General features: G+C 31.0%; 1 protein-coding gene across 3 annotated transcripts in view; it reads right to left on the bottom strand.

Moving 5' to 3' along the window:
- The window catches only part of LOC141457980 (uncharacterized), a 138,171-nt gene that overhangs the window by 107,506 nt on the left and 11,869 nt on the right, over nucleotides 1–18,796 (bottom strand). The window contains exons 1-9 of one of the 3 annotated variants that reach the window (XM_074135412.1): nucleotides 14,114–14,937; nucleotides 13,819–13,966; nucleotides 11,600–11,749; nucleotides 11,301–11,437; nucleotides 9,652–9,786; nucleotides 7,570–7,657; nucleotides 7,292–7,479; nucleotides 6,358–6,663; nucleotides 5,150–5,685 (exon numbers count right to left, since the gene is read on the bottom strand). In XM_074135412.1, coding sequence (XP_073991513.1) covers nucleotides 5,204–5,685; nucleotides 6,358–6,663; nucleotides 7,292–7,479; nucleotides 7,570–7,657; nucleotides 9,652–9,786; nucleotides 11,301–11,437; nucleotides 11,600–11,749; nucleotides 13,819–13,937 — 1,605 coding nt within the window. In that variant the 5' untranslated portion in view covers nucleotides 13,938–13,966; nucleotides 14,114–14,937 and the 3' untranslated portion in view covers nucleotides 5,150–5,203. Of the gene's footprint in view, nucleotides 1–5,149; nucleotides 5,686–6,357; nucleotides 6,664–7,291; nucleotides 7,480–7,569; nucleotides 7,658–9,651; nucleotides 9,787–11,300; nucleotides 11,438–11,599; nucleotides 11,750–13,818; nucleotides 13,967–14,113; nucleotides 14,940–18,796 lie in introns of those variants that run through there. The other 2 variants (XM_074135413.1, XM_074135414.1) reach the window with 2 other exon arrangements.

The raw sequence follows: 18,796 nt of genomic DNA, 5'->3' as shown, positions 1-18,796 counted from the left end.
TATTATGGAAGGCCCAATGGAATACTTCTCTAATGCTGTATAGAATTTAAATGCACTTGAAAAGTGTGAAAAGATGAACAATGGAAATTAATAATCTTCAATAACCCCAAAAATTTTGAAAATTAAATACATAATTTGCCATTGAAAGGGTCAAAGAAGGCAGAACCTACTTTCTATAATAAGGGTACTATGAATGAATCAGTAAAGTGAAATGAGAAACCTATTTTTCGAAAAAAGTACGGTACATTCGAGAATTTGAAAAAAACACATCGAGATTACATTTTCGATGTTACTTTTCCTAGTTTTTTATTTCGTTGCTAAGCATTAAATTGTTCAACAGCAATTCAGTAAAAATTAAAGTAATAATTGGTTTACTTCCAATTATTCGAGCAACATTTTTTTACGTACCTAGTGCCTGGATATTGCAGAGTTCTCAGATGCTACGGAAAAGCTAACAGAAATTCCTTATGTGACATCTCATTATGAGATAAAAGAGTGGGCCACCAAAAATAAATCGAAAGTAGCCAAAGAAGGTCGATTTACTTTCATCATTGACCAGCGATAAAAGAATCGTCAACGGTGCTACAAGGGAAAGGTTTACTTTTATTTAAGGGAGGAAATGTGAAGACACTGTCTCCGGCAAGCGTTAGGTCCATCTTGGACATAAGAAGCGGGGCTGCCTCGGAACTTGCTAGAAATTGTTGTATTCTGCCTGTTTTAGACTCAGGTATTGATTTTCCTGTAGGATCAGAATTAGAATGACTGATTTCTCCAAATCGAGCGAAGTGAAATGTGATGTAAAAACATTTGTCTACTACAACTGAATATTATTAAGCTACGCTCTACAAAATGATCATAAGTCTTTCAAAGGATCACCAAAAGTTAAAGATAAAATATTTTCCAAGGAAATTTTAATGCGAACGAAGAAAGCAATCAATAGATTCGTGGGCAAAAATTTACTTGAAAATTAATCGGATGGATCAAATCAACCAAATTGTCTGAGTCTTAATGGTAGACATGTTATTATTTCTTTCGAGCATGCTTATTCTGTCAATAATATTTCTACTATGCCCACAATTCGACTTGTGTATAATAATAACCTTCAACCTTGTCCAATTTAAATTTTTATACAAACTACTTGGACAATCGTATTCAATTTTAAAATATCCAAAAATCCATATTTTTGGTTAGAAAAAAGCTTTCTTATCAGCTCCCCTCACCATTTGATATTATGATACCTTTAACCACTTCATTCAAAATGACTTTCAAATAATCCGACAACTTATAATTAGCTCAAATAAAGTAGAACAGTCAATAAGCCATGTGCCGTGAAACCAAATCTGTTAACCTAAACAAATAATAAAAAATTTTAAGTTATAATGCGGTTTTTATATTAATTTAGATAAATTATAGCTCCACATGCTTTAAAGAGGTAGTGTAATACGTATACTGCATAACTTACATAGTTTCCCTTCGGCACAGGCTGCTGATCAGTTTTTTTAAAAACCTTCTTTCCTAATTATGCCCAACATTCATGTATATAATTGACAAAAAAAAAGATGAAAAAGTAAAACATAAAATTGAACAGCGATCAACTTAATTAATATACCATATAGTTAGCCCACATATTTAATCACAAGACCTTAGAAATCACATCAACAAATACTTATCAAACCATAATTTAATGCCCACTTCTTAATCATGAAAATCCAATTAATTAATAGAAAAACCTGAACAAATATAAGAGAATATGAAATAAAATGTGAAATTATTTCAGTCTTATTTCTAACTAAATTTGTATAAATATGTCTTCTATAAAACCTTTTAAAAATAAAGTTGTGGGTAATATAATGAATTCAAGTAAATTAAATACAATTAAAATAAAAAAAAAATACTTAAATCAAAAACTGAGTTATATATTAATTAAAAAAATATAGTCACCGCAAAGCAGCAAGTGTTTATTTTCAAAACATTTTAAAGCTGCGGTAAATATGAATCTTGTTATGTAAATATATATATATATATATATCTATTAGAATAAACACAAAAGTAACAAAAAAAATAAATATTATTATCTTATTCTGGGCCCAGGTTACTTTCCTAACCCGAACGTCTAAGCATTTAATAAACATATAGAGGGCTTAATCTAAAAGCACTTTCCACAGATATTACTTCTATACTTACATTTTTTCAAAGGATTGAACAGACTAAGGAGAACACGTCGTATGCGTTAATTTGAAATATTAAAATTTTTAATTGTGGCTGTTTATCTCGGGAAGTGTTGCCTACATCTACGACATATTAGCTTACAGCTTACGGATACTTTACTATTCTGGTTTATTCCGTTTTAATTTAAATGTTTTGGACTACCGGGATCAGAAGAATATTATCCTTTCAGATAACCAGGACAGCCATTAAAGCACTGTGCTCCGATCTCTTAGCTGAAACTAATCATTTTATAATTAATTTTATAACTCTATTTTGTCACAAGGAAATGATGTTTGCGTGGAAGGTAAGAATCAGCCTACGTTCCTAGCAAGGCAAGGCGACAGATCTTCCACAAATGGGTCAGAACTCTTTTGCGTTAAGTGACAAATCTCTCCAACAGGAGTTTAGGAATGAGAAGAAGATCTGCAGAGTCAGACTATGAAACAACTTTGGCAGACAATGACGAGTCTGGGTATGCCTCAGACTAAAAACAAGCTTCACCAGCTTGTGTCCTCACTAGATATTGTCGTCTTAGAAGACTTCTGAAAAAAACTGGGCTGAAAAGTTATGGTATGTAGAGATACAATGGGAAGATGGAGAAATCTCCCGTACACTTATAAATCACTAGTAACTGGGCGCATTCGAGGAAGATTTCGATGTCAAGGAAGTGGCCCAAATGCTGGAGGAGAAGGACATTCCCATTCTGAAATTTCTGGAATGTCTTGGCAAGTTCTCCACAGAATACTGTGGAATATTAAGGCAGTTTATGGTCTTTCGGGACGACCTAGTTTAATTTTTCGAAGGTAATGAAAATCTTGAATACATCCTGAGAAAATTAGAGACAGTATGTCCTAGATGGGTATAAATATCAGTAAAACGAAAGTAAGCTGATTATGCCGTCAGTTTGTTTTTAAATCTGTGTTTCGGTATTAGTCTGTTCAAACCCATAATGGTCTTCTTAAAGTTAATGAAACAATAAATTTGAAAAAATAATAAAAAATATGATCATATTGAAAAAAATAAAAAAAATCAATTATATCGACTACTAAAATAGGTCTTTTATAAATACTGTTTAATATCAAAAATACTATTTAAAAGAAAACAGAAGATGACACAAGATTAATCACTTGGGCTTACAAGCTGAAATACTTAATCAGGTACTGACAACAAAAATTAATAAAAAGCTTTATACTTTAACTGAAAAAAAAATTCATGATTGAATTTAGCTCATTATGTTTCTTGTTTAAATTAATAAAATAATTATTTAAATTATCAATCTAGACAATTAATGGAAAAACTAAATATTAAATAAATTCCTCTTTTCAGATTTTTTTGTTTTTAACTCTACTTTTTTTAAACATAGATTATGAACTTTAAATTAGTTTACAAGTCACGGAAAACTTATTATACTCACAATTCAGAGGCACTCTTTCCTTAAAGGGCTGACGGATATATTTATTTTGAAACACAAAAGTATTAAAAATATCTAAATCAACCTTAAAAAAGTGTCCCGAGCACCTAGAACAAGCTGTTCTTTCAAATATCTGATAAGAAATTTAAAAAAAGTGTTCCAAAATCATCGTAAATAACACTCAAGACCAAAACTATATGAATTTCATATTTATGACTTAAGCCAGGCTACGGTTATCTTGGGAAAATGCATATATTTCGTTAATTTTGAATGGCTTTTAAATTTTGATGACTATTTATAAAGATAATAAGATTTATTATAAAGATAATAAAAATTTAAACGAAACGTAGCACGAAAGAAAGTCATCAGTTATTTAAAACAAATGATTTTATTTGGAATGGAAATATATAAATTACTGTAGCAGCATAAAATGCTGCTGAACCCGTACTTCGTTAAAAATTACTCTAACTGCTTAATAAGTATTCTTTATTTTAATGAACTTTTGTTCTTAATGTTTGAAGAGATTATTTTTAGAACTTGCAAAAGCGGTTTTACTGATTGCCGGCGTATGAAACTTTTTGAAAGTATTGGAAATGATGAGTTCAGTGGAAAGCCAACAATCTCGATGAGTTCCATTTTTTAAAAAATCACTCTTTTTTAAATTACTAAACAAACTTTACTAGCAACAAGATCGTAAACATTTAGTTTTTATATTTGTAAAAATGTTCGCAACATAATTTTACAGAATCTCACTTGAAATATTTTATAAACCTTGTAGGGGAATTCGTTGGCCTTCTTTACAAAGTAAAAGAATGAAGAACACTACCCGAGTAACTATTAAATGGAACCCTAGAGACCAGAACTTAGTAGTGCATACAATAGAATGTACACTACATTCTTTTTTACTCATACAACCAAGAATCTTGTTCTTAAAATATCCACAAGAAGTCTGACCAATACAGTAGCAAACGTTTCTGGAATTGCTATAGCTTTCTTCGAATAAAATTTTAAAGTCAGATTACACCTTAAAAATAATCCACATTTTCTCATCCATTCCACATTTTTGCGAATATTTCGGCAAAAAGTCTCCTATTTAACGCGATAATTCACGAAAAACATGTATTATCCTTTAGTAATCACATTATTTATCTTCTTATTTAAAAAAACTAGATAGAAATTTTTAATGAGCTCTATAAAGTGAAAAATTGAAATAGTCTGGCAGGTTTTGATCTAACTAGACTAGCTGGAATATGATATCTGGATGGTTATCACTGGCTAATAACTATAATTCTAGCTTTATTCCAAGATTATAAACGATCGAAGTTGTTCATGCTTTATAATTCAAAGTAAATGTAAAGACTGATCTGTTTTTTCTTAATTTGAAAATATAAGTTTCAGTTATTTATTATTTATGAACTTTCCCATGTTAAAATAGTGCAACTCTTTTCGTTTATAATAAAAGAAAGATATTAGGCACTTCCGTTACGAAACAGAACTTAATCTGATCTCCTTAAGTTAAAATGAGCCTACCTGTACTAAACGTCCAGAATAATTTTATCACCTCATGAATTCATAAACAGTAATTTACTCTTCTTTTTCTGGCGTTTTCTTGTCGATTTGAGAATAAATGCCCATAAGTGGCCCACCAGCACTAGATACCACTTCATAATCAGGTTGATCTATGATATCCTCTTCATGCGGTACTGTTGATACTCTTTCATACGGTGGATCATATCTACGTGATAATGATGCATAATCAGGTTCACCATTACAAGCAGCGCCGGCTACTTCTTCATAATTTGGATCAGTAACAGGATCTAAACTTTCATATGTATCACCACATGCCGGTTGATCCAGGTCCGCATTATCAACGTGTAAAATTGGTAAAGGAGGAGTTAGCGACATAACCGATGGTGAAGGTGGTTCTGGACTGGTTGGAGAGCGTCCTTTTTTCATTACTTTAGCATACATATCGTCTAAAGTTGGTGGAACTTGAGGCAGAGGTGAATTTGCCACTCTCCTTTCTCTACGGGGAGATTCTGAACTACTTATACTGGAGGCCGATTCTGAAACACATAATAAAATATTATTTATAAATAAAATGAGTAAATAAATATGCTAATTATTCATAACATTTTTTAAAGGTGAGAAAACATCGTAAAACCTACTAGTGACTAGTACGTATGCTGAAGAAGATATGATTTGAAGCGTCTATTGATGAACTTATCTCAAAAACAATAAGTGGCAGAGAGCTCAAAGTTAGTGCTTCGTTTTGAAATCTTGTTACTAAAAAACTATCCATTTATTTGAATTACTTTTCAAAAAAGGGGGAAAAAGTGATTTCTGAATATTTTAGGATAGAGAATAGTTAGCTAAACAAAATATGCAATAAAAGTTCATGTAAATAAGTAAAGAGTATAATAAAATAATTTACAGGAGGGTTTTACGTTTAACTACCAAATTAGATGTAGTGAACGCAGACGGTTAGCAAATACTTTACCTTTAAATTCTCATATTAGCCATTAAATAGAATTCAAGACCTTGACCGAATCGAACCTAGTAACACTACTTTGCGGAACTCGCCTCTAATCGCTCGGTTACCGCAGTGCATAGCTCGTGTAAATATTTAAGTCAATTAATTAGTTGGAATGAAGGTGGAAGCTAACTTAAAGCATGCAGAGTAAATAAATAAATGATTAATCAGGAACAAATGAAAGAAAAACACATCTGAGACTGACCACGATTATGATGATGATGAGAATGGGATGATGAAGCGGAAGGTGGTGGTGGATGATGTATGGCAAGTGTTAGTGCTTGCCTTGGTGTAATTCTGGCATATGTCTCACTGCCACTAGTATACTCTCCACCCTGTCTTTCTTCTATAGCAGCATACATTTCATCCGAATCATCTGATACAGTAGCATAATGAGGATCTTGTGTAGCACTACCGTTTCCGCCAGCGTTACTGTTGCTGTTGTTGTTAAGTCTGGTTTCACTTAGTATACAAGACAATGGTTCTCTTACACTGATACTCGTGTAGCCCTCTGTAAGCATGAAACAAATTCATGAAATGAATAGAAGTAACACACCAGAAAGTAACAAATGATACAGCAATTGCCTTTAAAAGCCTAAATTATCCTTGCTTAAAATAGAGAAAACAGTCTTTCACTTTTTGTACATACAAAAAAAAGTATACAAAAAAAATACTAAGTACATACAGGAACATCATGAGGCGGAAGGAAATAAATTTAAGATATAGATAGGTTCCCGATAAGGAGGATGTATCATCACGTACGCTGATAAAGGACCTTGAGATTTTGATTTATTTAAATGGCAGCCTGGCTATTTTAATAGGAAAAAACAGAATGGTATATTAACACCAACAAACTGGACCTAAATGTATCGCAATAATTAAAGAACTGAATTATAAACTAAATTTAATTTTATAAAATAAAGGTCTAATAAGTTGAATTTATATTCCATCTGCTTAACTTATACTAATGTTAACCAATAATTATCACCGCCATGATTTTTTAACTAATTTGAAAGAAGTAAACACTATAGATTTCATGTAATTCTTCATGTAACTGCAATAGTTAAATAAATACTCTTAGCTTCAAGGTTATTTATCAGGGAGAGATAAATAAAAGAAATAAAAATAAGTTTACTAACTAGAGGAATCTACGGAATCACCACTAAAATGCTGCTGTTGTTGTACAGGTATTGGGGGTGTCATATAGGGCAGGTCATGATTGGCTGGAACTGAGCCAGCGATCGCAGAAGCGGCTGGAATATTATTACTATCTTCACCGGATTCTGAAGTAGATTTCCTTTCATCATCTGGTTCAGCTTCTTGGCCTCTTTTCATTCAAAAATTTTAATGAGAACAATAATTTAAAGAAGACATTTTTTCAAAAAAAGAGGAAGTAATAAGAACGCAATAGATTTACCTTGAGGGTGTAGAATTTACAGTAGTATCTTGTGATGTGCTAGGCCCATGAACTCCATTTGTTCCAACTTGAGCATAAGGATGTTCATCTAAAACAAATACTTCTTTATAGTCATAATATTTTCGCAGCGTTTACTGTGGCGTATTCTTAAAATTAACTCAGGATAGATATATATTTTTTTCTTGGTATCATTAGCCTTAGAAGCAACAAATAGAATGGCTTAGAAGAATTCAGCATTTATGCAAAAATACAGGAGATGCAAATGAACAGTATAATCCATAATCCTATAAAACATAAAATTAATTAACTTTTAATTTTCTCTTGATAAAAAATTGAACAAAATCTTTAATTACAGTTAACCAAAGGGGAAAAAATGTATAATTACGTAAATGAAAAGAAGCATAATAACAGTTTATTTATTGATAATAAAGTATTTAGTTTTTAGGTCTATAAAAAAGTAATTTAGTCTGCTTAGTTGTACTTCAGATACTTCGATTAACAGGTACATTAAAGTATCACTTTTAGGAAAAAATAAATAATAGTGCCCAATAGGTCAGTAAGCTGGACAATGGAGCATGATGTATACTAAGTTTTAGCTGCAAATTTCATGAAGTGCAGAGCTCTACCCTCAAAATCAAATGATTAACACGTTACTCTATATTTTTACTCTAAATTTATATTACTGTTTCAAACGAGACTCTAAGCTTAGTTGACTTATCTATCTGATTTTTGCAAATGTAGCAATTGAAATCTTAATGGGATTCAACATAACCAAATTGGATGAAATGTTAGAAAAAGACACGAGTTAGCAAATCTAGGTGCGTCAAGAGTTATATCGTGGTTTTCCATTTTTCCCAAAAAGATCGAGTAATTGTTTTGAAATACAGTTTAATTACAGTAATCAATAAGGTTATTATCCAGCTTTTCCCAACCATTAAAGCAAAACATAGGAGTTCTGTCATCACCGAGTTAACTAATCTAATTTAGAAAGACAAATCTTATAATTACTAAAACTTACTTTTTTTTAATGGTATGAAATAAAATATTAAAAGTAAGGCTTTTTTTATTTATTTAAATTTATTCTATTCTATTTATTTAATTTATTTAATCACTGGCTAACTGCGTTTTCTTTCATTTTCACCAAAAAACATTTAATACAATTTGAAACATGCAGTAAGCACTAAATCTTACTTTTATCTGAATCCCTCATTAAATAATTTTGCTAAATAAAAGTAAATGTTTATTTAACTAGATTTCCCTATCCATATTTAATGGAAATGGCTGTGAGCTATTTCTAAGGAAATTTCAAAAACGCGTTTCCAGTAAAATCTATTTTCTCAACTTAAAATTTCAAGTACAGGTACCAAACAATATATTAAATCATTACTGTTAATGCTCCCAAGAGGAAGGTTTAATATCACGACTTCCTGTGACCTCACAAAATCAATTTTTTTTAAAGGAAAATATCACAATTACAAAGGGCGTTAAAATAGAAAACTGTAGATACTTTTAGCGAATTGCTGGTTATTTGCACCTATCTATGCAAAGCTGTAAATGAATTTAGGTACCACAGCACTTTACTAATGTGAAACATCGATATAAATCCAGATTTAGGAAATCAAGTAGGAGCAAGGTATATAGATGGGATGCACATTCATTGCTCACACTATAATAAATGTGTTATATTGAATAGACTTCTACTGTTAGTACACAATGACATCGAGAGTAGGACGCTCAGAAGTCAGATGAAAGGAAACTGAATACCAAAAAGCGGTAAGCATTAAGAATGAAATCTGAACCATTCTAAAGAAATGGAGAGTATCACATCCGAAAAAGAAAAAAACAGAATGGCCAGGTAGCACTAAACATAACTAACTACACTAATTGGAGAATCTGAAAACATATAATCCGTGAAAACTGAACTAATATATCGCCATGCTTTCTCTTATTAATTATTTTAAATTTACTTCGAACGTAATAAAGTCCTATAAAAAGATCGTCCCAATAGAAATCAAAATACTGTTTCTAACATTCTGCTGGTAAAAAACAAAATAATAATGATGATAAAATTAATGAACTTACTTTGTTCTAACTGGTCGTAAGGGTGTTCCCCTTTAAGGCGAGCATACGGTGATAAGCTGTCATCAGTCTGACTGGGTGTGTAGCTACTGTCAACAGTTAGTCCACTGAGCAACAATCTTTTCTTTCTATTAGCATCTATAAAAATAATTATAAATTTTACAACAATTAAAATTGTAGCAGTTACCTTTTATTAGCAGCTAACTTATTTTAACTTTTAAAAGAACTCTCTTTTAAAAAATATGAACGGAGTTTTTTTTTTTTTGTTTCGTTTACTAATAATTATTCTAAATTTTTTGAAAGAAATATATTTTTGCCACAAAGTGGGAACTTTCTTCCTAGACGGGCGCCCCAATAGCTGATTGCGCCTGTTTTACAGAATCAGGTGGTAATTGAGGAACACTGATCAAATTAAAAACTATTCTAGTACAGTCATCCCTCAGTTATCGCGGTTAATAGGGACCAGAACCGACCGCGATAAGTGAAAAACCGCGAAGTAGTGTCACTCTCTCATTTTTAACATACGGACATTTTTAGTGTATGTATAATATCAATAATAAGTGTACAAGAAACCACATAAATGCATATGTTATATTAGAATATTAAAGAATAGTTTCAAACATGTAAATAAAATATTATTAGTATAAATAAAACTAATATATAAATGATATAAGTATGATACGTGTGAGTGTAACATACGTAGATGTAACTGAAGTGTACATACTGTAAATATGTTTTTAGAACTCTTTTATTTAGATTTTGAATTGTGTGGGCACTCCCTGCCTTCTGTAGGCGTGCGGGCAACTTTCGCGCCATAATTCGTCAATTCGATGAACTAAGGCCGCAATAAATGAACCGCGAAGTAACTAGGGATGACTGTATTATAAACTATTGTAGATTGGTTTCTGTAACTTAGTTTTCTGTTGGGGTGTCGTATTTTGACAGCTAAGTTTACTAGGGTCGGATCTTATGGGACACTCAAACGAATATGAAGTTTAAGTTACCTGGATCTTTCGTTTTTAAATAGTCGTACAGGCTATTTCTTAAAAAAACACTTTTTCCAACTCAAAGAACTTCACAAAATTTGGAAAATGCTATAGTAGGCCAAGCTTAGCTTGGTCAGGCATGAATATGAACCATTCTAGGCCTTTTTAAAATGGACTTAGTCTCGCTGCAAAATAGTACAAGATCGTGATTTTCGCGGGTGGGATTCTATTTCACAGGTTCAAGAGCAGGAAGGAAAGGTTTTTTTAGTGATGATGATAATAAAGTCCCTGTTATATTTTAAAGATATCTAATCTTATAAATTGAAAATGGTTGGATTACCTTCTGGAGTAGTTTTTCTGTGTTCCTTACTAACCTCCACACCATATACAACATATAACCTACCCAATAGATTTTTTTGTTTTACAGAAAAGAATTCTATACTTCAAAAACTACTACATCACACAAAATTATACCTAATTATTTCTATGAAGGAAGAAAAATAATTCTTCATTTGGTTAAATATCTGAATAGTTTTTGAATGATAACTCATTAAAAATTATAGACTATAGACTATTAAACTGTCGTAATACTTTTCACTTTATAAACATTGAATATTCATTAAGTAACCTACATAAAATAAAATTAATTAGAAAGTAATAATATACCTTCTACAGTAGCATATAGATCTGAATTTGTGTCAGTATTATTCTCTGCCAATGGCCAAAGTTTCTCTGAATGCTCGCATAAATCTACCGGAAGATCTGGAAGACTTCTTGTAGCAGTTGCTAGTGCATTACTTCCTCTAGATGATACATTCAGTAGTATAATAGAATAACCAAAAAATATATATTTTTAATATATAACCAATATAAAATTATGAATCACTCAAAAGCACATGCAAAACGAATTTAAAAAATAATACAAGCAAAATAATAAACAAAAAAATAAAATAAAAAATAAGCACCTTTTACTAGGGTCATGGGTTTCATTGGTCAATTCATCAGAAGTTACTATAACTGAATTTAACTGAATGTCTGGTGGGCTTGAGTTAAAGTTGACATTTTCATCGGGATTGGTAATTTTAACCATACCGGCAAGGCCCAGTAATTCATTCCTGATCAAAATTATAGTTTAAAAAATTAATAGTAAAAATAGTAATGAAAAATTGAATACATAGAATGAATTGAGAAATGAATGATTATTATTATTAACTGTTAAAGTTACAGTTAGGCTTTTATTAAAACCTAAATAAGAAGAGATTGGTAATTAAGTTTAAAACAATTTAAGAGATTCTTATAAATATTTTACCGGATATAGTCTACAAGAGAATTAACAAAGAATTGCATAGAATTCACTTCTTCAGAATAGCAACCATCTAGAAACGAATCAAACAACTCTATTCCAATACAGTCAATACAAATTATTTCTGTTGTTTTTGTTACGGTATATTTTTCCCAATAGGTCGACCAATATTTCATGGTCATCATTAAAACTAGATCGTTATGATGTTCTGTCGGTGGTACAGTCAAATTCACTGTTATCTAAACGTAGAAACTACCTAACCTCTTGACATCTTTGATTTCAAAGCAGCTTTTTGATTTTGCAGCCCAATAAGACTTACATGGGTGGCTCAATGGCTTCAATGGTTCCTTCTCTTTCAAGAGGTATATATATTAAAAAAAATTTCTTACAAATAAGGCTAGGTGCACAAAAGTAAGGAAACACAAGACACGAATACAAAATATAAGACCCCATTAGACACTTATAACACAGCACACCAGTTAGTCGTGAACAAGATGATACGACACTTCATATAATTTGGAATCAGATATGTAACCAAAAAGTGGGAAGTAAAACGTATCGAGTTCATCCACATGTGAAGAACTAATTAGAAAATTTACTTCTTGAACTGAGAGATGATAAAGAAAAATGTTTACACAAGTATATTTTGGTTATAATGTTGCTTCAATTTGGGATTATTAAATGCTTCCCCTTTCTGGCGCTATCGAAAAAACCTTTTATGTGTAAAATAGAAGGTGACGTTATGCACTATTTTATATTTCTCATAAAATATTTCCCTGTACGTGTTTGTTATAGTTACAAGTAAGACTGTGAAAGTTACTATCTACCTCCTCTACAAGCCAAACATTGGCAACGAAGTTAGCCAGCAAAAGCTCAAGTACGCTGCGAACTAGATCCAAGTTACCCACAATGTCAACTCTTACAGAACAGGTATCAATGATTTATTAATTTGCCTGCTTCGTAAACAAGAAAAAGTATATTCCACACATGACTGAAACCCTACTCTGCAGTTCATGTAAAATTATTTAATAGATGCAATTTAGAGCGGACTGCAAAAAGCCATATGAGTGAAGGTAGTTTTTTATAAAATCTGTCAGTCTGAGATATCTACTTTGTAAATTGTCACTTCCAGTTTATTTACAGATATCCTTAACTTCCTAGGAGGTGCTTTTCTTTCACAAAAATATAGTAGTCAAATCAAGCTTTAATTTCTTACACCTACTGTTCCCAGAATAGACGCAGTAAGATTACGAGTCTCATGATACTGGTTAATAAATCTACAAAGGGTAAAAATACATTCTTTGAAATTAAGTTTAAAAAAAAAAGCACTCAAAATTATTTAGTTTTAAAAAAGGTACAACACATGTTTAAAATAGAAAGAGAACCAGGTAAAAAATGTTACAAAACAAAAATAAACTAAATTAGAAACTTATAGAGGGTACAAATAAATAATATTTATTCAAGGAAAAGCTGAATGATAACGGTACAATCACAATAAGCATTCGAAACAATGCAGTCGAATATTAGATGCATTACATACAAAAATTTCTTAGAACAAAGTAAAAAACGGAATAAGTAGGTTCAAGGAACGTCAAATACAACGGAGGATGGATGCAAATAGGTCATTTTTATATTGTTTGCCCTACTAATAAATGCAATTGCAAAAAGGTCAAAAAGGCAGCAAACTCTTTCAAAAATATACCATTTTGGACAAAAAAAAAAAAAAAAAGGAGGCAACATGAGCTTAAATTTCCACGGAAAAAAAATTAATTCATTAAACATTTTGATAAGTCCAAAAATGATTATTAGAAATGCTTCACTATAGATTTTAAAATGAAAAAAAATTAATTATTTCTTAGTTTAAAACATAACTGTACTCACTTAGGAATTTTCTTCCTGCAACCACATAAGCAAGTGATAAAAGTAATGATGAAACACACACTCACTGCAGCTGATGTAAACCAAACTAAACCTTTTACAAACTCATCGTCAATTACCATGTTTATCACCTAACTCTTGCCAGCCTTTCCTGAGAGAAATAATGTTTAAAGCAAACAGATTAATAGAAAATTAGTAAATATAAAGGGAAAAGAAAATACCAAGAAGTAGGTTACAAAATGCCTTAATTCAAATAAATAAAAATTAACAACTATATCAATCATTTCTGAATACTTACAATAAAAATAAAATGATCATGTTTGCTATATTGAAAAATATTATTTACTAAATACATAAGAATATATCTATGCGACCGACTCTCACTATACACAAGAATGTCAACACAGTTAATTAAACAGCGCCATGTTACCCTAACAGTGTTGCAGTGTACTACAATTGTAGCATTTCTTAAAATTCCCTTTTTGAGCAAATTTAAAATTCTTAACTTGATTAGATAGTAATAAATATATATTTTGTAATTATTACTTTTAAATTGTAGCGCCTTTAAACCATATAAATTAAAAATGTCCAAAAATTGTTTTTTTCAAAAGTTATCAACCTTACACTAATCTTTCTCTCTTGGCAAGCCCTCTTATTACTCTTAATTTAGGTCAGAGTTAGATTTTACAAATGAGGTAGACCATTTTCTTTCTCTCAATATGGAAAACGAAGGAAAAATTAGAATTTATTACCTTGTTTCTATAAAATAAGGGTATTTTCGTAAGTGTTGATCGTCCAAAACGCTACAAAAACAAGCTTTATTTACAAAAGAAGGAAAAACATGAAAAGAATGTAAAGAACAATCAGTGCTTCAAAAGGAAACGGGTGATTCGCGATAATGAAAAAAGCTATTTAGACCAATTATATATTTTACAACAGCAGTAGACCTAATTTATTTCGTTAATAAGCTGCTTTTTAAAACCTTAGGATTATTATCGGATCCAAAGGTTGCTCATACACCATGGAAAATTAAATAAAGAACTGGCTCTGTTAGCCTGCTCAGAACAGCAGTTTACCGGGGGGCACCACGTGGAGGTAGAGCTCAGAATTAAGCCCCCCAAAATAATACCATTCTTGCCTATAAAAACCGCATTCCAACCAGATTTGACCCCCCTATAAAGCAGGCTTACTAGCAAATGTCAATTATTATTATTGGCATCCATCACTTGCGAAGGTACGAGGGTGAAAACCAGTGATTTTGGAATACGGTTAGCCGCGAAAAAAAATTTGGCATGAATGGCGGAAAATAGACTGAAAAACATAAGATACAAACAATGAAATTCCTAACAAGTTAAAAAACAATGTAATAAAAGATTTTTTTTAATTTTTAACTTGAAAGGTAATTAAAATTACTAATAAATTTTTTTGTTTATAACACCTTCTAAATTGTACATTTACTTTTAATTGCAAATTTAGGGTACAGGTCTAACAATAATGGGTTTAACTGTTAGATGTTTAATCTTAGTTTGAAATGTGAAAAGTCTAAAAGCCGTTTGTTACCAAAGCATCAAATAAAATAGCACGTAAAAAAAGTGATTTCAGATTTCAGGTAATCTGTTACAAAAAGTGTAGAAGAGTTGGATAGAATTCAGCTTCGACTAGAGTTAAGTTCAAAAAAAGAAAAGAGACATCAATTCAAAAATAAACAGAGGTACCATTTTTGTTCTACTATAAACAAAACGATACTCTGAACGAGTATTTCTATTCTATCTAATCCGGATCCTTTATCCTATCAAATCCAGTTCATCTATCCCATCTAATCCAGCTTCTCTATCCCATCTAATCCAGTACATCTATCCCAACTAATCCACCTTCTCTATCCCATCTAATCTAGTACATCGATCCCATCTAATCCAGTACATCTATCCCAACTAATCCAGTTCATATATCCCATTTAATCCTTCACCTATCCTAAAAATCCCGTACATCTACTCCATCTAACCCAATGTTACCCAATCCCATCTCATCAAATACATCTATTCCCACCTAATCAAATACATCTATCCCATCTAATCCAGTTTATCTATACCTACATAATCTCTAATCATCGTATCCTTCAAAATAAACTTTACCAGACGTGACAAATGATTATTCCATATTACTTGCAACTTGAATTTAATATTTAGCCTTCTAGGATGCAAATCTTCAGCCATAACTGTGTACACTAATCAAGCTTTCTTTGTAAAAGGCAAGCATGATTAGGTTAAGCACAATCAGGCCTTGCTTTTAAAAAATTAAATGTACTCAAATTCCAAACTAGAATGCATTTTCTTAAATTATGGGTCCATCAGTAAATCAGAAATAGTTGAAGTATATTTTCGGAACAGTTTGTCTGGGTGTAGAGAGTTTTCTATTTCAGTGGGTAAAAATTAATAACGACTGAATTAGTAGGACTATTTATGCATAAATACTGGACGAGATCTTTTATTTCATATTTAAACCAAAATTTATTGTTGCTACCAGACTGAAACTTGTATTTATTCTTTTAAATAAAAACTTTATAGAATTTTCCTAATATGCCTTCTTATTAGGCCGGGTCTAAATGAACAAGAACTAACGCGATCAATTCATTACGGAACGGAAAATCGCAATACGGCGTATAACGGTAGCATGCTACCCTAGAAGAATTACGAAACCAAAAACGGCGACTAGATACCGTGTAAATCGACCGCCCTTCCTTCGTCGAGCGACGCGCTTTTCTCCGACGAGCTAAAAGTCGAGGCGGATTATTCTCGTCGTTATTTTAAAGGTAACGATCACGCGCGACAAATCACAAAATACGCGCCTTATCTCGTCGAACGATAGACCCAGCTTTAAGTTTACAGAGATTTCTCAATTTCATTATCTTTGAATTCGATCTCAGAAAATAAGATTCTCAGAGTCTTATGAAAATTTACAGAACGGCTAAAAATCAGATCAGATGTGAAGTTTTAAGACATAGTTTTTCTAATAGTTATTATTACTGTTCAAGCTTAGTGCTTTCCATCCCACTATTGTGAAAAACTTAGGGTGTGTAAAAGGTTCACCAATTCAGAACCACATTTTTAAAGGAACACAGCTTATGAACAAGATGATACAAAGTACAATTTTATCTTTTAACGATTTTCCAATTTATAACTTTAAAAAAAATTATCTACTTATATTTGCTCACAACAGGAGTAACAAACAGCTCGCGAGTAAACCTGTTTATGGAGAAAATTTAATTGATTTTCCGAATAGAAAAACCTTTTTGAGCAAACTTTCAGCCCAAGAAGTAAAGCTGATTGAAAATTACCATAGACATAGATACGGTTGCTAGACTATTATAGTGAATCACTATTATTCACTAAAAAAATTCCTTCCTATACTCGATTCTAGGTACGAATAAGATTAAATTCACCAAGATTCTAATTACGATTCCCGTTCATTAATTGGCACCTTTTGTACTAAGTGCAATGCTTTATATATTAAATACAATACTTAATGTCCTTAGATGGAAAAACTTGTCGAATTCGACAAAATATTTGTTTCCATAATCAAGACTAAAACAGTTTAAAGATCAAAATACTGAGAAAATGATAAATTATTTTAGAAAATATTATTTTGAAATAATTTCTCCTTGAAAGATTATTTTTCGTAGTTTTATTGCAAACTATACTAGTGCCGACTTCTAATGCTTTTCGAAGAATGGCAATTCTTGTAGATTGTCTTTAAGATTACAATAAAGTGATCTTGATTTTATTGAAAAGTAGAATAATATTCAATAAAACTGAAATTTAGCATCATTGCAAGAAGAATTAGCTTATAAGCAAATAAAGATAATATAATACAGCATTTTGAGATAAAAATTAAACTTAAATTCAGTTAAGTTTCATGACAAATAAAACAGAAAAGTAAATGACAGTAATTAACATTAAATGCATTGTAATAAAAAAAGTTGAGCTAATTTCATTGACATAAAACTTAAAATACAAGATTAAATCAATAATTGCATTTTATTACGACGAACTTTGTTTAAAGATTATAGCTTAATCTTGAATGAGGAAATAATGGATGGATTTTACAAAAAAGGTGAAGTTGCAAACATGAGCGATCTTGAGCTGGTAAAATGTTAAACGTTTGGCTCTTTGTAGAGTATTATTTTAGATCAAGTCGAGTAAATTCTACTGAATATATCGCAATGATTTGTTTGGTTTTTTTTGTGAAGTATTACCTATTTGGATAAATAGTTTACCACTGTTTTATGGCGAAGTCTCGAGTTCATTTAGAATTATAGATTTATCGGAAGTTAAATTGTGTTCCCAAAAGGTTATTTTTAATCACAAATTTTGTTTGAATATTCTAATTTTTAAATGTTATTACATCTTACCAACGTATACGTGAACAATTATCAGAACCTACTGTTAACTCAATCGGACTGCTTAGATTTCATGTTACTAAAGTCAAAGATAACACATTTTCCTTATTTCTTAACTCCTAACAACTAACTTAATCACAATTAGTCTTTTAGCTAATAATATCCATAATCCACTTCTTTTATTTTATTTATACTATCAAAACATCTTGAGCACCTAGTATCTGAGATGACTCAGGGCTGGCTGCAGTCCAGCTTCTGCAGTTACCTCGATACAGGTCTTTTGTTTTGTTAGCAGACAAAATAAGTGATATTAGATTTTTATAGAGTAGACTATAACTGTGATGCTTGCTGTTTAAGTTAAAGAAATTTATCATTAAGTAACATGAAATAAAGTCCAATCGAATGAGGAAGTTGAAATTCTATGTCCTGATTGTTCTAAAATATACAAAGGTCACAAATAACATCTATTTAAAAACAGATCATAGTCACAAAATTTGATTTAATAATAAATAAATAAACCTTCTGTGAAAGCTACAACTTACTTTTCCAAAAATCACTACCTTAATGAACTCAAAACTAGGATAT

Source organism: Rhodnius prolixus, unplaced genomic scaffold (genome assembly GCF_049639745.1).
Source record: "Rhodnius prolixus isolate KJV_2025 unplaced genomic scaffold, Rpr scaffold_5, whole genome shotgun sequence".
Classification (NCBI taxonomy): Eukaryota; Metazoa; Arthropoda; class Insecta; order Hemiptera; family Reduviidae; genus Rhodnius; species Rhodnius prolixus.
The sequence above is the reverse complement of the archived record's forward strand: the minus strand, read 5'-3'. Positions and strand labels throughout refer to the sequence as shown.